At 37.5% G+C, this 22,022-nt stretch overlaps 1 protein-coding gene across 3 annotated transcripts in view; it reads right to left on the reverse strand.

Annotated features, from left to right (window-relative positions):
- ELAPOR1 (endosome-lysosome associated apoptosis and autophagy regulator 1) overlaps positions 1-22,022 on the reverse strand; it is a 61,957-nt gene that overhangs the window by 37,017 nt on the left and 2,918 nt on the right. For all 3 annotated transcript variants that reach the window (XR_001313566.2, XM_087719884.1, XM_014066833.2), the window contains exon 2: positions 2,086-2,206. Coding sequence is in view for 2 of the 3 variants with exons in the window: in XM_087719884.1 (XP_087576010.1) it covers positions 2,086-2,206 (121 nt within the window). In the remaining variant the exon portion in view is untranslated. The remainder of the gene's footprint in view (positions 1-2,085; positions 2,207-22,022) is intronic.

Below are 22,022 nucleotides of genomic sequence, written 5' to 3' on the forward strand. Positions count from 1 at the left end.
ACTACGTCCATGGCTGGATTTCAAATTTTTTTACTGCCAGTTTGATTTGATTTGATTTGATTGCACTTATATGCCGCCCTATTCCCGGAGGGACTCAGGGCAGCTCACAAACCAAAGGTAGAAGATACAGACAAGAGGAAAAACAACAAAAAAGCAACTACAGAAAGAATTTAAAAACAATCAAGAGCCACACAATTCGAGCGGGGACAGGAACTCGTCAGCCCCAGGGCTGTCGGAACAGCCAGGTTTTAAGGGCTTTGCGGGAAGCCTGAAGGGTGGTGAGGGTCCGAATCTCCACGGGGAGCTCGTTCCAGAGGGCCGGAGCAGCCACAGAGAAGGCCCTCCTCCGGGTGGTAGACAATCGGCGTTTGGCCGATAGATGGGATTTGGAGGAGGCCTAGTCTGTGGGATCTAATAAGTCTGTTGGAGGTAATTGGCAGCAGGCAGCCTCTCAAGTACCCAGGTCCAATACCATGAAGGGCTTTATAGGTGACGACTAGCACCTTGAAGCGTATCCGGAGACCAATAGGCAGCCAGTGCAGCTCGCGGAGGATAGGTGTAACGTGGGTGTACCGGGGTGCACCACAATCACTCGCGCGGCTGCATTCTGGACAAGCTGAAGTCTCTGAATGCTCTTCAGGGGCTGCCCCATGTAGAGCGCATTGCAGTAGTCCAGTCTTGAGGTCACAAGGGCATGAGTGACTGTTGCGAGGGCCTCCCGGTTCAGGTAGGGACGCAATTGGTGCACCAGGCGAACCTGGGCAAATGCCCCCCTGGTCACAGCCAACAAATGGTGTTCTAAAGTCAGCTGTGGGTCTAGGAGGACTCCCAAATTGCGAACCCTGTCTGAGGGGCATACAATTTCACCCCCCAGCCTGAGAGATGGAATACTTGGCCAATTGTTGGGAGGGAAACACACAAGCCACTCGGTCTTGTCAGGATTGAGTGCAAGCTTGTTTACCCTCATCCAGACCCTCACAGCCTCCAGGCACTGACACATCACGTCAACCGCTTCACTGAGTTGGCACGGGGCGGACAGATACAGCTGTGTATCGTCCACATACTGGTGATATTTTATCCCGTGCCACCGAATGATCTCACCCAGCGGCTTCATGTAGATGTTAAACAGGAGGGGGGACAGGACCGAACCTTGCGGCACCCCATACTTAAGGGACCTAGGGTTGGATGGCAGATCTCTGCCTTCCAACCAACACCGACTGCGACCTGTCCGAGAGGTAGGAGGAGAACCACCGAAGAACGGTGCCTCCCATCCCCACCTCACGCAACCGTTGCAGAAGGATACCATGGTCGATGAGTGGGTATGGCTAGATGGGGGACATGTGACTGAGTGGGCATGGCCAACTTGACATCACTCACACACACTCAGTCACATGAGCCCCTCACCAAGCCATGCCCACCAAAATGGTGGTGAAAAGTTTTGATAGGGGGAGGGGCTCCAGCCTTGCTGGAGCTAAGGGAGCGCCTGCAAACTACCCAGTAAGAAAAAAAGGTTTTGTCCTCCCTAGCCCCTAGGAACACTCCGCAGGCTTCAGCAGGGCTGGGGGAAGGCAAAAATGTCCCAATTTTTCCAAAAAATGGGTGGAAAACAGGCCATTTTTCACAAAAACAGGGGCATTTTTGCCTCCCCCCAGCCCTACTGAAGCCTGCAGAGTGCTTCTGGGGGCTGGGGGAAGGCAAAAACACCTCTGTTTTTGCGAAAAACAGCACATCACTGGGACCTCTCTAGGACTAGCATGCACACACTATTAAAAAAAGGGGGGGTTTACATTTTTTCAATAAAGATTGTTCTGCCCATGTGCAGAACAGAAAATAAAGATGGTGGTGCCCAGGATAGAACCGGTATGGTCACGTGTCCGTCCGAACCGGTAGGAACTCACCTCTGACTACGTCCAAGCAAAGAAATAGTTACATAATTCTATTTAAATGACAGTGTTGCCCCTGCTCTTAAATAAAGTATCTTGTAGGGTGGGGTAACCTTTGTTTCTACTTCTGATAATGTTTGAAATGTCAAAAGAAAGAAATCAGTGGCAAACTAAAAAGTTGGTGGCAGAAATCATGACTTACAGCATTCTGTGCCTTTGATGGGATCTGGCAGGCCAGTGCAGAGTCCTTGGGTGTGGGGCACAGCAACTCTCCATCTGGAACCCAGGCTGTTACATGCTGTGTATTCATAATGGTATTCAGACTGGAAGAGAGAAAAAAAAAGAGAGACCAAATAACAGCATATGCATTTAGTCCAGACGACAGATTTTTTTTCTTATGTCAGAAAATTGTTTCTCTGCAGGACATAAGAGAACTTTATTATTTTAAAATCTAGAGCAATGGGGGCGGGGAGAGAGAATCCAACTCTCCTAGAGATTTCAAATCATATTTTTGATGTGAAAATAGCATACAAAACAAATAATGGGCCAGTCTTTAAGTTTCAATTCCTAGAAATTTATCATTTCATGATCTAAAACAGTTACTTCTAAATCTTTAATGGTTTCTACAGAGCAGTGGTGGGATTCAAAAAAAAATTCTATCAGTTCTGTGGGCATGGCATGGTGGGCGTGGCAGGATACTGTAAAATTTCCATTCCCTCCCCATTCCAGGGGAAGGTTACTGCAAAATCTCCATTTCCTCCTGATCAACTGGGACTCGGGAGGCAGAGAATAGATGGGGGCGGGGCCAGTCAGAGGTGGTATTTACCAGTTCTCTGAACTGCTCAAAATGTCCACTACTGGTTCTGCAGAACTGGTCAGAACCTGCTGAATACCACCTCTGCTACATAGATAACCATTTAGCCAAATCAGGGAAAACTGCAGTTGTGTAGCATCTTAAAAACTAAACCACAATAACTCTCAGAGAATGCATCAGACATTTTCTTGTAGGCTATAGATACAAAACTGGAGTTTTGGGAGAGGATAGGACCCATTACATGTGGGAGGACTGCTATATATAGTCAAGAGATATAGAAAACTAACGTGGTTGCCATCTAGTGGTTTTCTGGATGTTGAAGACCAGATCTCTAGCCCTATTACACACAACTACCTATCCTAGTATGCCTACTAATCAATAACAACAGATTGTGCTACTGACCATACTACAACTGTTAAATCCAGATTCCAAAGCTATCTCCATATCTCCTCATGTAACAGTAGAATAGGACATCACACAATCAGCCCAACTTCAGACCTTTGCTCCAGTACTAATCTTACATATGCCTATTGTCCACCAGTAATGCTGAATTTTACAGCAAGCAAACTAACCAATCCCTATATCAAATAATTGAAGCCAAATTTGACATCTAAAGAATAAGCATAGTCCTGTAAATATTTGTCAGGATGTGTGGGTAAAAGAATCAACATAAATTCAAAGGTAATTGCTACCAACCATGCAAGGGTTTCTGTTAATTTGGCCATTATTGGCAAATTAAACAAATATACTGTATTAACTGCATATTATCTTTCCATTTCTCCCATACACATTCAGAAAGTTACCGGTATGTAGTTTTGGATTCAAGATGATACAATAAAACTTTGTAACCTATGAAAACCCAACTTGAAAAAGAGAACACTGAAGATCTAGGACCAAAATGTTTGTTTTAATATCATGTGTGCTTGTAAGTGCCTCTCTTTAATACCATTGTAATTTGCATTGGTCATTTTAAGACCTAAATATTTCACCAAACAAAATTATATTTATTCTAGCACAATAAGGATTAACATAACAATACAAATTGTTCATGAAACACTTCCCTGAGAACCAGAGATGTGGAGTTTTCCTGAGAAAGAAAAATAACTATATTTCTTTAGTATTCTAAATGGATGAACACTTAAAGTATGTCTTTGTCTTACAGTACAGTATTCTCATCTAAACAACTTCAGTTGAGCATAAAAGTCAATGCAAGTGCATAAATGCATTACCCAGTATAAATGCAGAGTACTGGTAGCACAGTGGTTAGAATGCCGTATTGCAGGTTAATTCTGCCCTGTCTGGAGTTTAATCCTGACAATGCTCAAGATTGACTCAGTCTTCCATCCTTTCGAGATTTGTAAAATGAGGACCCAGATTGTGGGGGGCAATATGCTGACTCCATAAACCACACAGAGAGCACTATAAAGCACTATGCAGTGGTATATAAGTCTGCTATTGATATATAAAAATTTCTTCCACTTCCTTGCCAACATACTGTAAATTGTTAACGGGGGCAGAGAAGAAGGACTAGTAAATGAACTGAGTCCTTTTAAGTACCATATTTCTATGTTTTTACTGGCTAAATAAATCTATCATTGAATTTCTGCAACAGAGATTTTACAGATTGTTCTGCATATGTATTATGATATTTCTTCTGACTATAAAATGTGAGCATGTTATGCTAAGCTTGGCTAACCAAGCTACAAATAGCCTGAAAGTTTTATTGCATTCATAGGTGGAACCAAAGGAAAAGTACAAATGGGTTTGATGGTGAGCACTTTGGGGTTTAATTACTATAACTGCAGATTGGATGTAGTTAAATTATGCGGCTATTTTTATATTCTATGTTTTAATATAATCCTAGCATTGGACTGAAACCTTTCGTTATCCAGGAAGTTTTAATACTTAACTTGCTCAAATATAATAATGGCTATAAGGTCAACTTGTCTAAGTTCTGATTCCACAGAAAGCAAACATATAGCTGTGCCAATGAATGACTTCAGGCATAACCACCATTGCCATCTGAATGCACGATTGCCTCCACATGGGAAGCATGCTAAGACTGCATCTGTCACCAGTGCAGCTGCCCTTACTTCAGACTAATCCTAGTTCTGTAGAAAAAAATCTATAGGCAACCCATTGTAAGGCAGGAATAGCCAATCTATGTAATCTAAACTATAGTACGTAGCCTCCCTTAGTACTGATCCATCTCCAGTTTCCTTTGAGCGACTTTGAGATGACTGGCCAGAATAAGATCCCCCCCCCCCAACCCTAATTAAAGCCATCCCAAGATGCCTCTCTCTTTCCAATAGTCCACACAGATCTTAGAAGATAAAAACAAAGCTATAAATTTCTTGTTAATTAAAAGCACTACAGAATTATATTGTCTAGCGAATACTTGGTTCTAAGGTAGCAGAGTGGGAAGCTCCGGCCTCCCAATTTAAAGATTAATCTAGGTTTGTTTGGAACAAACAAAGCAGTTTTAAGTGAAAAAGCAACAACAACAAAATATAGCCCTAGGTACATATTATTTTCCCTAATATGTTAATTTCATGAGGATCAATCAAGCCCACGCCTTTGGTCTCCAAATATATTTTCTAACCTGGTTTTAATCTTATTTCTTGGACCTTGCTGTGAACATCCATATGGAAGAACAGCTGTTACATGGGCAAAGTGTTCTCTGCAGCTAATCACCTTGAAAACCAATACCTTCCCAACAGAGGCCAGGAAGGGATGTTTATGCAGGAGTTAAAGCTAACACTGAAGGCAAATACAGTCAACTGGAAAATTGATCATAATTGTATGATAAAACACAAAGAGAATTTAAGGCAATTGTTAAGTATTCTATATTACCATCACCCTTATCTTAAAAGGAAGAAAATGGTTTGGACCTTAAAGTGCAGGAACCTAAATTTGTTATTTTGAAATCCTTTTATCAATAACAAATTCATACATACATATACAGTATATTAAAGACTTATTTTATCTGCATAGGACATGATAGAGCTTTGTAAAAAGAACAGTAACAGTGAAAAGGGACCACTTTTGTTTGTGTTGTTGTTTGTCCCCTTTATTATTTATAAATAACTGAAGGTGGTGAATACACCCAATACTGCTTCTGCCTTCTTTTTTTCTACAGCAACCTTGTGAGGTCATATAGCCTTTATTGTATTGAGCTACAGACCTCACTTAACACTTGGTATAGGTTCTGTTCCCGTTTGTCATTCACACTTGTAACTTAAGCTGTGCAGAATCAAATGTACAAAGACCTTATCTGTGCAATCTGTAAATACACAACCACTGTACTTTTGGAATCTAAGAAATCTCGACCTGCAAGCTCTTAAAAAAATGAAAAGAGGGTAAGAGATCAGAGCTTTTAAATATCCCAGTAAGGCAGTAAAAACAACTGAAGGTTGGGAGAGAGGTCAATATTGTCCCAATAGGCAGAGCACAATGACATTCTGTATATTTCTGTAAGCTCTCTTTCCCATTAGATCATAAAAAGTTACACCAAATTACCAGAAGCAACTTAGTTCTACAACAGAATTGGGAACCATTTGAGAACTGGAAGCAATACTTAACTTTTTTTTTAAGGAATGCAGTAGCAAACTATGCAAAATGGGGTGAACTAAACTTTTTTGTCTTGGTTTTTGAGGGGAATTTTAAAATGTTGGAGTTTAACACTTTAAAATTTAACACTAAAATTTAATTTAACAGTAACAAATGGACTTTTAAAAATTGTTGTTTATTTAAGTTAAACCTATTGCTTTAGATTAGGTTTGACTATTTTGTCTCAAAATGAAAGGAAAACACACTAAAATTTTCAATAATCATGGGAGCTGGGACAGTTATAAAAATGGGATTTTGTTAAGTCTTCAGTTGTCCTACATGTGGAGCACAGGGACAGTTTTTCAGTGTAGGGTCCTAATTAATTTATTTGTTCAAATTATTACCCTCTCAATTACCCGCTAGGCAGTTTAGTTTAAAAAAAAAACAAGTTTAAAACATGCAGTAAGAAAATATTGCTCACCTCCTTGGGAAACCAATATTGTAATACAAAACAAGTACACCATGCATAGTCACAAAATGTCCTGTCTCAGGTTTGAAAAAACTCAGGTCTGAATGACTTTTTTAAGGACAAGATTAAAGCTCTGCAGAATTCAGGGATGGGATGCTAGACCCTAGGTCTGAGACAGTAGAGAAGGAAAGTTGTGAGTTCCTAAACTATGGCATTTCTTTACTGATGGGGCCTGGAACACACCAACCAAACATGGGGTGTGAAGTAACCCAATAATTTCCCTTCTAACAGTAACTATTCATAGAGTTAATAATGGTAGCCTTAAGTTTCTTAGAGAAATCAAATGTGTCATTTTGGATTGAAAAAATACTTTATGCAATTTTTTTTTTAAAGAATCATTAACAAGAAATTGTGGTGAGGATTCCAGAACTGATTATGAAAACTTCTCAGTTTTTGCAAGCCCAAAAGTTTCTAAACATTAAGAAAAGATGGATACAGAAAGGGGAGCACAGAGTCTTAGCTGCTGAAAATTACTGCAATAGAAACTATTATAAGCATAATCAAGAAAGTAGGACTCCTTCACAATTTCTGAAATGTCAGCCTACTTTCCTTAATAGAGTAATGAAAATCTACTTTCTCAGGAGTATTAAAAAAATGCAGCCTCCCATGCAAAACAAACAAACAAACAAACAAAAAAAACCAAACCCCAAGTTTACTTAAACTTCCAGAAAAATACAGTAGGAGTTCAGTTCTAACAGCAATAGCACTTATATACCACTCTATACTGCTTTACAGCATGCCCTAGTTTTATTCATATTGAATTACAAAAGTGTATTTTAAATACTGTAGAAATGCCTTTGAAGACAACTGTGCTGTCAAAGTTACCATGGGTTCTGAATAACTGGGTCATCCTTCCTTTACCATTATCATATTACATCAGTCCTTTATCAGATACACTAATTGCCAGGGCATTTCTCAGAATACTGGTTTTGATCATTTGGGTCCCGGTTATTTGAAGCATCAAAAAGATCTCAACAAACTCATCAAATGCTAAGGGAGACTCCTTGGCCCACCACAAACATCAGAGGGCTGGCAAACACTAAAGCAGAAATCCTCAGTTGTTTCGGAGAAGTATGAATTTTGAAATATCGTGGATATCTTCACAAAATGGCACTCACATGGGAACAGAATGTCAAAAAGCACTCATTTTGTAAAGCAACCCCAAGGCAGACACGAACCTTCCAGTGCTTCTAGGAGATGTTAAATACTTTTTGGGCTCCAAGTGCATTCAATTACCTAGCACTATATTGGGGAGAAATGTTATTGTATTATATTTTTGATGTGTATTCTTTTTGTACTTGTAAGCAGCCTTCAAAAGTCTATGATCGCGAAAAATATTTCTGAATATAGACAGAAAACTATTGCCTTCGATGAACATTTATTCCATAGTGTCATCTCTTTAAAGTGCCATGGAACTGTTTATTTTTTAAATAAAAAGAAATGTCAAATAAAGAGGGAAAATGTAATATGTTCTATTTGATGCTTTGATTCTTCTTTTGGTTAATATGTCAGTCTTAGTTCTTGTTTTTAAAAGAATGACATTACAATTAATTATTGGTTACCTTTTATGACATTTTTCTTCATATGTCATTTTATCAGCATCACATTTCACTGGACATTTTTATACTTTGTTTCAATGCTTTGTCAACCCTTCCAATACTTTTTAAAATACTTTTTGATGCGTTTCAGCTTTCTTCCTCATCTGACATTTCCTTTTATGAAAAAAACAATATTTTAACCTTAAAGAATCATTATTGTACTGTATGTTTTCTCAAGAAGCAATAGTTTCTAATTCTTATTATCTTGAGAGGTCTTTAAAGTTGGGAAAGTTGGAAGCAAAAATGGGGGAACAATTGAAGGACTCAAAGGGTCAAGCTAGGGCCAGATCATTCTGGAGAAGATCCATTTATATGATTGTATAGAGTCTACACCCTTATGGCACTTAAGCTTCCAATCAATATTTGTACACTGTTTTTAAGTTTCCTGGGGGGGGGGGGGAGTTCAGGCTACAGCTCCAGGGCTAAGGTGACTAAACCTTGCCAAAGTTTTGCAGACCCTTGTGATAATGATAACAATCACAGAGCATTTTCCCATTTTCAGATTGGCAAAACACACACAAACGCAAGTAGTAAGATAAATTTTGGAATAGGCAATTAACGATTACACTTCATCTATTCTCAGTCCATACCCCCCTGCCCAATTTGTATGGTTCACAGCCATACCTACCCCTATTTAAAGCTATCCATAGAAGAGAGATACACCAACATTACTTTTTCATACAGCTGGTTACCTCTTCACATCACGAAGTGGCAGAGACTCAATAGCCCAGTTCCTATTTAGAGTTCTACAAGGTACGGGTGGTCCTTGACTTACAATAGTTTACTTAGAGACTATTCAAAGTTACAACAGCACTGAAAAAAGTGACTTGCGACCGTTTTTCACACTTATGACTGTTGCAGCATCCCCATGGTCATATGATCAAAATTCAGACACTTGGCAACGGACTCACATTTATGACAATTGCAGTGTTCCAGGGTCATATATCACCTTTGCAACCTTCTTATAGGCAAAGTCAATATGGAAACCAGATTAGTTAACAACTGTGTTATTAATTTAATGACCGCAGTGATTCACTTACCAACTGTTGCAAGAAAGGTTGTAAAATGGGGCAAATTAACTTAGCAAGTGTTCTTTAGCAACAGAAATGTTGGACTCAATTATGGTCATAAGTTGAGGACTACCTATACAATTGAACTGTGTGCAAGTGTATACAGCACTGCCATTCCATGAAAGCGGTTAGAACCTTTGAAATTATTGTCTTGTGTAGTTGTATGTGGCAAATATGCCAGCCTTCAAAAGCAGCTATTCTTTGGGGGTTCTTAGCACTAAATTGTTTGCCTAACAATCAGTAGTGAACAGTTGTGGGTTTATTGTGCATCAGTGGCAAAACAACAACACTCCAGAAAGAACTTTAACATTCTTTAAATGTCAAATCTTTTAAAAAATAATCTTCACTACATATAGTAGTCATTTAAAGTTAAATCATTATATTGAAACAAAGGAATACATGCACAAATATCTTAGGAACTTAGGAGTAGGGGTGGGCTTCAAAAAATTTAGCAAGGGGTTCTCTACCTGGTTGGTGGGTGGACGTGGCCATGGTGGGCATGGCTGGTCAGCCTCCTGCGTTTTTTCCCTCTCCGAGCTTTGGAGGTTTTTTTCGAGCCTCTGGGAGGGCGAAAACGGCCTCCCTAGGTTCCAGAGACTCTGGAGGCCAGAAACACGCCTGTTTCCATCCTTCTTGAACTTCTAGTAGGCTCGTTTTTCACCCTTCCTGAGCAAAATGTGCCACACATGCCCTGCACTTACCTGAATCCAAAACGGGCTGTGTGGACACTTCTGAGAGGGGAGGGGCCCCCAGCCAGGAGTGGGATTTGGAGGTTCACCAAACTGCACAGAATGTTATCCAGAGGTTCTCCTGGCCCCTGTGAACTCCCAGCAACCCACTCCTGCTTAGGAGGTGAAATATATATTTAATGACCATGCTCTGCAAATACTCCTGCATTTAGCTTTCTTACAAATCCAAATTTCTGGAACTGCATTTACATTTTCTTAAACAAATAAGAGACCCTTTTAAGTCATTCCCCCAAAACTAGTTGTCAAATTAGTGTGTAGAAATGCTTTTGCTTTTAGGCTGATGAAAAATTATATGTAAAACAGTAGCTCTTCAAAATAGCAGTTGAAAATAAAACCCTTTGAAGTTTTACTGTTACAACACTTAAATAGGCTGAAAGGAAAAGGGTGTCAGCAGTTATTTTATACTGTCTACTTGATAGGGATGATTTTTGAAATCCTTGATCTTTCTCGGCATATTTAGATCTCCATACTACAGAAAGATGCAGCTATATCCATTTTTTTTTGGGGGGGGGTGTTAGATTTTATTTCAGTTGAGCAACTTTCAGTCTTCAAAAGAAAATTCATTTTCAAGTGACAGAACACTCTAGATTTCATGCTTTGGAAAAATATACAATCATCCTCTGTATTTCTCTAGAGAATACAAATATTCCTTCAGATAAACTCCTTCAAAGATGGAAAACTGTTCCCCAGTACCTAGATACTCCATGGGCTTAACTTCCCTAAATCTCCATGCTTAACTTTCTCCAGCTATGATACTGCTGTCCAAAAGGCAATTTAGTGTTTGAAATTACGGTCACAAATGCAAAGGTGAGGCCTGAATAAGACATTTATATCATATGTAAACAACATAGGAAACTAGGATTCTCAAGCCAAATTCTCTGATAGTTTATGCACAATTTTAATCTGTTATTTTAGTCCTCAAAGTCTTCTAAAGCTGTTATTTTAGTCAGATACTAAGAGAAATAATTTAATACATGAGGAGTAATAAGGCCAATTGTATTTAATGTGTTTATTATTAATTCCATTGAATTCAATCAAATTTATCTTGGTTCTACCAATTAATTCAATCTTCATTACGGTCACAGATCAGCACAATTCCAAGCAATTTTCTTGGCATACATTTCTGAATATACTAGAAAAATCAAATCAATCTTCATTACAGTTATGGGAACAAAGGTACAAAGTTCTCACATCTGTTAAAACTGAGAATAAGGAGTTTCTCAATTCTCTTGCAAATGACATTTCAAACTATTCCAGTTGAAACCCTAAGAGTTACAAACATTTTTCCAATCAGAAAATGAAGCAATACATCTCAAATACCCATCTAGCTAGAAGTTGAGTGAAAGCTCAACATGACATTCACAATCATGCAGCATAATCTACTTAAAGGAGAAGCCAGTACTCAGAGTAGCCTCCTTATCATTCACTTGGCATGCCAACAGTACCAAAATTTTAAAAGGTCTAATTCTCAGTCATGCTTAATAATGAGGAATGAAATACCGCATTGCACCCTCATAAACTGTACTTGTTTAATGGATGTAGAGCTTTTCTTGTTTCAATGTGTACCTAATTATTATTATTGCTGGTAGTTTGGGAAACAGTGTTCATAACAAGATGCCAATTTTGTTTAATCCTGGAGCAAAATTCTACATTTTCTAACAAATGCAGAATAGTTTGTATATGATATGTTGAGCCGCAATTTGTTGGTGGTAAAAACAATGGGGGATTTGCATTGCACAATTCAACACTCTAAATAAGGACAGTGGTCCAGTTTTATTCATATCTCTTAAAATTAGGTTACAGGGAATATTTAAAATGTACAATTCCATGCAAAAAAAAATCATTTGAATTTTTCTGCCAGTTTCCTTCAATTTAATGAGAAAGTTTTTGAAATTTATTTCAAATGAGAAGAGAGTGTTGATAGTAACTTGTGGTAACTTGTATTTATATAATTGTAGGCTGATCAACGTTTCTGCATGAAAACTCCTCCATTTCATTTCCTCATCATTCACCCAGCAATTGGCAGCTCCCCTGCCTTCTTATGTCTCCTTTCAATCCCAAGGAAATTTTCTCACTGGGCTTTCAGATCTAGAAAAGCTTTAGATGGTGAGTTGTGTAACAGAAAACAATATACATAGAAACAAATAAATAAAATAAAAGATTGTGTGGCCACTCATAACAATAAAATCAAGGTACAATAAAAACTACAAAAAGAAAAACAAAATTTCATTCTTATGCTTTTTATTTGTATTTTCAATTATTATGAGACCTTTTTGACATGTTTAACCCCTTAGGATATAAATTTAATAAAATGAATACATTATAAAAAGTCTCAGACACTTTTACTTCTATTCAAACAATCACAGAAATCTGTGCCTCTTTTAAGCAAGTTAATCATGAGAGTCCTGTATATAAATTGCTATTCTTAACAAGAGATTCATACAGTCTTTGTCTCCTGAGGGAACTGCATTGGAGGCTGGTGAGCTTCTGGATTCAACTTAAAAACCTGTATGGTTTGTGTAGCCTAAATTTCCCAGAGATTGCCTGTTTTCAGTAAAATCTGTCATCCATTCAGAGAAAAGGAATGCTAACACATTCTCAGAAAAGTCCTTCTTGGGATGTCTTGGTAGTGCCCCCTTGGAATAAGCTTCTGGATACAAGGACTGCCTCTTCCCTGCTAAGTTTTGAAGGATCATCCGCCTATCCCAGGGGACGTTTGAGTACAGAATGGAGTATAAAACTACCTTCTATTGTGGCTTCATTTTTTATGGTACAGTATGCTGTGTTTCTCTGTGATTTTATATTTTTTTAACCCTGTTACTGAAAGTCATTTATATAATGCCAAAAGTCTACTGATCGAAGTAGCCTAGAAATCTGAGTTAAGTATGTAAGTAAATAAATAAATTTACTTCCTTGAGCTTATGATGAAGCTAGTTAGGCATTTTAGTAGTTGTGCTCCTAATACAACTATAGGTCAGAGAAGGCTGGTGTGAAAAAAAATTCTAAGTGAGAAGGGCCACTATTCATAATATAAATACTGCTTCTTATATTCCTAATATTTGGCTTCTATCTACCTTAAACAATCATTTGTCAAAGTAGCACAATACATTGACATATCAGCACAGTACTCTTAACCTATACACTTTGGCAGTAAAATCCCTTAAAATCCATGGGGCTAACTTCTGAGTAGATGCATCTGTAGTACATACTATTCTATATACTGCAAATGATGAATGTACTGCAAACATGCACATGGAACATTTCAAGTGAAAACCTAGAATACCCTTCTAAAGTAATTCATTCTTCTCTAAACTGGAGAATGCTTGTTAATGGTACTATTAACTTGTCCAAATTGATAGTTAAATAATTCACTCATCTCATAGCGTGACCCGTCAAAAGCGCGGAGGACAAAATCACGCTCGACGAAAGCGCGCATGTGACGTCATCACAGCGCGACGGAAAAAATTAAAAATTGAAATAAAATTAAAATTAAAGCAAGCCGATTCACATAAAGGTAAGGGTTAGGTTAAGGGTTAGGGTTAGGGTTAGGTTAAGGGTTAGGGTCAGGTTTAGAGCGTTAGCGTTAGGTTTAGCGTTAGGTTAAGGGTTAGCGTTAGGTTTTTCGTTATGTTAACGGTTAGGTTTAGGGTTAGATTTAGGGTTAGGTTAAGGGTTAGGTTTAGGGTTAGGTTTAGGGTTAGGTTTAGGGTTAGGTTTGGGGGGGGTTAGGGGAAGGTTTTAGCTTTATTTTTACATTTTTTGATCACAGCGCGATGTTTTCGTCGCGCTGTGATGACGTCAAATGCGCGCTCTCGTCGAGCGCGATTTTGTCCTCCGCGATTTTGTGGTGGAACCATCTCATAGTCCATGATATTTATCTGTGAGGAACAGATTGTAAAAAAAACATTAGAGTAGCAACAAGTAGTTCTTATCTGTACCTACCATATACTTCTGTAGGCACCTTGAACCTGCTACCCTGCCAGGATTTGGAATCAAGTACTGAGGTCAGCCCAGAGTCTTACTTCTTTGTCTGATATTTTTAGCATATTTCATATCCGTTAATAATACCAAAGGGGGTGCAATTGCTCAGCAGTTAAAGAAGCTGGAAAGCTGGCACTCCGGGTTCGAGACTTAGAGGTATGCAATGGGATGAGTGCCAATTCCTGCCCCAGCTTCTGTCCACCTAGCAGTTCAAAAGCATGCAAATAGAAGTAGATTAATAGGTACCACTTCAGTGGAAAGGTAAACAACATCTTGTAGGCCTTCTGTCTATAGCCATGCTCGCCACATGACTACAAAAAATGTCTTTGGACAACAATGAATCCCTTGGCTAAGAAACAGAGATGAGCACCACACTCTAGATTTGGACACAACTGGACAGGGAAACCTTTACCTTTTACTAATACAAAAGCGTATTAGTTTGTCACTAATGACAATGCATATGGTTTCCGTTTGCCAAACTATTTCAAACTAGTACTTAATAGTCTATCATACCTTAATTATTCAACCTAATAAGGTAGACAACTTCTTTATAAAAAAAGACTGGAAACATTTCTCTTATACAAGAGAATAGGCACTTTTGAAACCAAATTGGAATATTTTGTTAAAAGCATTGATACTATCCTTCCATTCATTCATTCGGCTTGGCAATATTCGGGTTCACCAAATATAATCCTGGCAAATTTCATTATGGCTGAAAATCAGATTTGTGGAACAAACTTCAATTTCAACTAACATGATAGCAAGTTTATAATCTGAACTGGCTCTACTTGCCCAGGTTGTCAGAATTGGTATTCCAACTCCCATAAACAACTTGAGGTACTAAAATCTTGCTCAGTCTATATGCCTTTCATTTTTAATGATTCAAATGCCAAAGGCAGAGTATGAAACCAAGTGCATCCAAACCATTATATTTTATTGGTAAGCTAAATAGCTGCTAAAGCTTCACTTCTCCTTCTGAACTTTATCATTGGACAATATCCTGATGAAATGATAAGTCCTATTGGGGCAACATTTATCAATAATATCTGGTAAATTTCTTCATATAAAAGTAACTTCAGACTCCAATACCCAATTTTTAAATCTCCTAGGGAATATTTATGGATTAAAAAGGGGTTTTGTGTCTTTGCTAAGCTTAGTGATGATTTGGAAACAAGTAGGTCTCTTTGTAAGTCACAGACTGATGTTTCTGGTTTTTCCAGTTTTGCTCAGAAATTGCATTCAACTTTATTTCAACAAGTCAAACAGTTAAAGACTAAAAAAGGAACCTTCCCTCTCATTAGCTTCTATATCTCCTTTGTTCCTTCTTGTCATATTGCTTTTGCATGGGTATTATTATGGATATGGCATGCACTAATTTTTAAAGGGAATTCACATGGTGCTATCATCAATTCATCTTCCACAGGAACATCATATTTCAGAAAGTAGAAGTTATTTTATATTTTCATGAAAACGGAAAAGAAGCATGATTTGAACAAGAATAATTTTAGCACTATTTGTTTGACTTCTTTTAAAGAAGAGTTTTGAAGGTTTTGAAATTTTAAAAAATTAAATGAACACCCACAACTGGGACCAGAATTTCTGTTGCTAAGCAAGGCAGTATTAATCTTGATACATTATCAATATATATACTCCTTTTTATTATGTTACTACTAATCTTGTGTGTGTGTGTGCGTGTGTGTGTGTGCGCGCGCGCGCAGAGAACAAGTAATCTAGATATTGTTGGACTATAGGTTCCAGCAATTCCCTAAAAGAATAATGAGGTATGATGGTAGTTATTCAACAACATGTGCCACATCATACATTCCTTGATATAAAGCACAGTATTAATTTAACAAAAAGGTATTTAAACCCAAGATGATAGTATGGTTTTTTTAATATTTCATTATTGTTATGATATTATAATACTATAACTCCACAGTTTACAAACTCTTACATTATTGTGCCCAAATCCCCAAAATGCAATGTGCATACGGCTCTATGCATGCACGCTGCTCCCACGCACATGCATGTGCCCCCACCCCCTGCACATGTGCACGTGGGCCACACACACATGCTTCACCCCATGTATGTGCAGCAGAGACCTGTTGACTAGATGGCGGGCAGGAGGTGCGGACGCATGCGCAGCAGAGCTGAACTGGGGCAATGGCTCATGTGCCCACAGAGAGGGCACTGCATGCCACCTGTGGCACACGTGCCATAGGTTCGTCATCACTGTTATAGACGGTGCTTATTATATTTTAGAACTCCCAAAAGAAATGTGTCACACTGTACTTAATAATGTGACAACATTTGCTTGGCATTTAGCCTGGTTAAGGGCATTAACCTTAACCAGGGAAAGATTCAAGGCAAACGAGGTCCAGGTGGAAGAAGAACATCATGGCTTCAAAATCTAAGGGACTGGTTTGAACAAAACTCAGCAGCACTATTCATGCAGTTGTTGATAAAAATAGGATCGCCTACAGGATTGCCAACATCCAATGATAGATATGGCAGAAGAAGAAGAAAAAGAAAAAGAAGAAGGAGATAAGTCCAATAAACCTAAACCTAAGAGGAGGAGGAGGAGGAGGAGGAAGAGGAGGAGGAGGAAGAAGAAGAACACCGACTGACAACACCAATCAGATATGGCCTATGAAACCCTCTTTTTCCATCAGTATGCCAACAACTTTTATAATATCTAACATTATTTTTAGATTAGATTTATTTTTTATAGAATTTACAAAAACATTTAGGTAACAGATCAGCATCACCATACCACTATGTCTTCATAGAAAATGTCAGAAATAAATGCCAGAAAGAAAGTACCGGTAATAATATTAAAGACTCAGAGGCAGGAATGGATCTACTTTTAGTTCCTTTTGCATTATAGTTCAACTCAATTGTTGGAAGATCAATAATCACTTAAGCCTAACTAAGCCATTTGTCAAGGCTTGCATGACATGTACAGCGTATATTAAACCACAGGTACAAAAACATTCTTTTTAATTAGTTTCATTCAAGGGCTGGATTTGAACAAGGCCAAAATGAAGTATAGGAAAACAAATTTATGTGTCAGCCATTTTAAATTAACAGTGGCTATGTAAAATTCAGATCAAGTTATGGTTAATTTAGCTATGATTTATTTTGTAACAGTAATACTATTTTTTGAAAATATTAACTCCCAACTACTATTAATGTCAATGTGAAGTATTTTTAAAAGCCGTTGGATCAACTGCAGATATAAGAACTTTTCTCTCTTCCTGGCATGTAGAAGAAGCTAGTTGCCCAATGATAATTTATAAAAGATTGTGGTTAATAATTCTCTTTTCTTTCACAATCAGGACTACTATTTTTCCCATCTGAGAATAAGAAATTGCAATTGTTAAGGGGAAAAATACTTCTGATCTCCTTTATGAAAATGCCAGAGAAGCATAGGGGAACAAATTCAATACAAAAACATGGCTTTTAGTGTTCTGCAAATTACATCATTCAGTTTCGTTGTTAAAAGTAATATGTTAAAGAAATTTGCCTTCCCTGATTTTAAATTTATGTATTTTAATCTTGGTAAAGGCAAACCAATTGTGTTGGGAAGCTACATATCAAAATTGAGACCCAAAATATTCCTAAATAATATGTATTTATCAACATTAAATGATTCAGATTAGCATCCATTATCACAAAAAAATGACAATAGTGAAATTATATAAAGGCAGAAAAATATACTCTCTTTCAAACTTATGCTTGAAGAGGAAAGGAATAACCTTGAAGATAAATTGCCCTCATAGTTTCTAATTCAATAACAAATTATACAAGGGAAGTAAAATGACAATTTACTCAGAAAACACCTTGTAGAAAGCAGAAGGTTGCTGAAAGAGAAAGGGACAAGAAGTGATAGGATAAGCAGCCAATAAAAAATAGTCAGATAAAATATGTTTCTACAAAAGAAACATATTAATGAAACAAGAGGAAGTAGGTGGATACAGATAGTGGTAAAGCAATGAATGGAATAGGATTAATAAACTCCATTATAGCTGCAGATTCCTGAATGTGTTACAATCTTGCAAATGATGATGTATGAATCAAAAATTTGAGGTTATATTGATAAAATCAGAATTAGTTTATACAATAACAGTGTCCACACATAATCCCAAAGCATTATTTTTTTCTAATCAGGATTCTTTGAACAAGTCATAATGGCCTGGTTTGAATATAATTCTAAGTCACAGAATTGCTTCATTCAATACTCTAAGCCAAAACTCAACAAAGCTTATTCAGATTTAGCATTACATGTTTATGACCAATTTAAAAAGAGGAGGTGTTTGTGTATAATTTCATTATTTATAAAAAGGAAGGCTAGAATACCATAAAGCAAAGTAGAACCATCATAAAGGTAAAAGTTTCCCCTGTTCATTCGTGTCTGGCTCTTGAGGCGGTGCTCATCTCTGTTTCTTAGCCAAGGGAGCCAGTGTAGTCCAAAGATATTTCCTTAGTCATGTGGCCATATGACTATATGCCGAGGTGCACGGAACGCTGTAATCTTCCCACCAAAAATGGTACCTATTTATTGACTGCCACTTCCATGCTTTCGAACTGCTAGGTGAGTAGGAGCTGGGACAAGTAACGGACGCTCACCCCATCATGCAGTGCTCAGCCCTCAAACCTGGCTGTCAGCTTTTGAGCTGACAAGCTCAGTGTCTTTAACTACTGAGTCATCACACACCCATCATACATCATGCAACCATCATTTTTTTCCCCCAAAAATACTTTTCAGCCCTTTGTAAACCATTGAGGTATTCTTAGGAAAAAAATAGAGGTGCTGTCATTCAACATTTGCTTTAAAAAATGGAAAGCTGAAAAAGACAGAGTTTATTGACTAGAGAAAGTTGTGGAAACAATTTCATGCCACCATCTAGCAAACACAGTATGTGTTTGTATGTGTGGCAGCCATTTTGCAAAAAGGCATTGTTTCAACATTCCAAAGATGTCCACAGTCCTAAAACATTATGTTTTTCTTAAAAGTGAGAGAAAATTAACCCCCCAAGTGATCCATTTATTCGGAATGGATATATATTGCAACTATTAATGCCAAATAACACACTTAGCTTATTTAATCAAGATTATAATATATTCCATAAAAATAAAAGGAAAACATATCAATACATATCAATAATAAACAATGATCATGAGACTTATTAGAATACTAAATACATTCTAATTCCTTATTATCACTATACATTTATCTTAAATGTATCTATTAGAGATTGCAAAGTCATTTCCAGAGGAAAGAATGCTTAGGTAGATGGCTACAACCTATTGAAACAAACAATACCAATGAATATTTTTAAATATATATTTTTAATTCAGAGAAAGGGAAATTAGTCCTTGAATGTTTTGGGAGGTAAGCTTTGCAGTTGCTCTGCTTTATCTATGGACATTTTGAAGAGCCCAGACATGTCCATTTCTATTTGTTAATTTACTATTATTTCTCATCACTTCTATCATTTTTTCTAGAAAAGCTGAAGGAAACAGAAGACAGCAAATAAGTGACATCTCCACTTGCTGAGATTGTTACCAGCTCCACTGGGGCCTCTCCTCTCTCTAACTTGTCAGCAAGAACAACAACATCATCTATTCTGAACCTTGCCTGAGGGCCTCAGTTCCTTCACAATTATTAGAAGAGCCATTAAACATTAATAACTGTTGACTGAGATCCTTGCTTTTCTTGATCCACCCCATCAACTTTTCCTTCTGTGTCTTATCTTTGTAAGTTGTAAATCTGACTACAGGGATTGCCTTACGCTGGAAACCTTTAACAGTAAAGAGCAGGCTATAAATTAATGCAACCAAGATTCTCTAAATGTTCATTAAACTGCCTTAGCTTTCACTTGTCTAGGCTATAAGTACAAAGGTGTTAATATTATTTATTTATTTAAATACTAACATAATCCCTTATCATTTTTACTTATATTTGGGTTATAGCATATTACATACCTTCCAGCCCCCATGCCATCTACTGATTGTATTATAATCCACAAATCCAAATAATCTATTATGATAGATTGGTTGCACAATCAGCCGGATATTTAGACTGGTTTTGGCATTTTTATCCTATTGGATCCTTCCCAAGGACCTTGAGTAGGAAGATATTGATGTTTGATAATGTTAACGATACCATCATAGGATGTAAGCTATTCCAAGTGAATCTGCCTTTTGCAATTGTTTGATTGTGAGGGTCTTCTAGTGGTACTCCAGATGTTTTGGGATTGAATCCAAGGGACCTATTACTAGTGGTACTATTTTTGTTTTATTTTGCCACAGTTGTTCTATTTCTATTTGCAGGTTTGATTTTTGTTATTTTCTCCAGTTCTTCCTTGTTGGAATTCTAAAGCTAAAGCACGTCAGCTTCCTCATTTTCTATTTTGTAATCCTATTATTATTTACACAGAATGACTGGCTCTAAGTCCCCCAACTTAGTTTCATGGCTAAAGGAAGGCTGAAACGCAGAGTCTCCTGGTTTCTAGACCAGCATGAAATTCCCTATATACCAGATGTTGGAGAGACAGGAACAGACCATTGTTTTTGTCTATTTTGTTCTTAAAACTTTCTAATCTGATATATTCCAAATGTCATTGTCAACATTCCCAGCGAATATTGCCCAAACCCTTTGATTTTTTTTTTCAAATAGCAACCACAGGATTAGAAGGTTACTTTCTCTATCCCCACCTCTTATTTTTCTCCTCTTATTTGCCTCCTCTTATCTAAAGATAACTAAGCAATTATGATAGGATTTGGAACAATGCTTGGCTCTCCCATGGCGACAACCCTAAATAGGGAATTAGCTGAAAAAAAATAAATGTTGCCTTTCATTTTCCTCATCACCTTCTTTCTACCCCCTTAGTGAGGCTTTCAAGAAGTGCTCTTTCAAGTCCTGCTATTCCGAACTGAACCTGCCAGATAAAAAAAAAATCTTCTTTTACTCTTGGCCCACAATGCTCAGCATGGCTGGGGTGACTCACATAAATGTATCTGATGAAACATGGTGGCAATCCTCCACTGGCCAGAAATCAGGGCTTTTGCAAAATGCATCTAGCTGCTCCCACAGCTCCAGGACATCTGCAGGCAGAACCAATCTTACCAATAACTTGAAGTCCTTAAATGAAATGTATTGTCCTTAAATGCATTTATTATCACTTTCCTTTTCTCAGTATCCCGGCATATTAAAAGCAACTATATTGTTTCCATTTCAGGCTTGAAGTTGATGAGATATTTATATACCATTCATATGATATCATTAATAATAAAAGCTAAGCACAGGTAAGTAATGAGAACCAATTCTCTTCATCTAGGTTTTCTGCAGAAGGCAGAGTTGCAGAGTACTAAGTACTGTAGTGCTCCCATCTAGGCTTTAAGAAACCTTTTTTTCCATACTAAACTCCAAAACTGTGAAAGTTATTAAAACCTAGTACTCCTAGTACATACCATAATGGTAGTATTACTTGGGTGGGTCAAAATCTGTGCAGATCTTGCAAGTAAAAAAGAACAACTGCAGTGCACTGCTATTTAATTTTAATCATCTTATTTGACCAGTTAAAAGGAAGTAATTAATAAAAGTCTTTTTATCAAATGAAAACCTAAGTACATAATGTCATTGCCAAGATGATCATCGAGCCATCTGGCCATTAGCCAAAGCACATTCTCTTTGGAAAAAGTTCCACTAATCTTCCAAGGGACTCACCTTCAACAGGAGTCACATTATATTTTTGTATGTGAACCTGAAATCATTTGGAATAAATCTCTAATATTTAATTAGAACTTGTTTCTGAGGAAATTACATTTCTTCAGTAAGCAGCAC

The sequence above is a fragment of the Thamnophis sirtalis genome, unplaced genomic scaffold, assembly GCF_051295495.1.
Source record: "Thamnophis sirtalis isolate CommonGarterSnake01/CBP01778 unplaced genomic scaffold, rThaSir2_p1.2 scaffold_7, whole genome shotgun sequence".
In the NCBI taxonomy this organism is placed as follows: domain Eukaryota; kingdom Metazoa; phylum Chordata; class Lepidosauria; order Squamata; family Natricidae; genus Thamnophis; species Thamnophis sirtalis.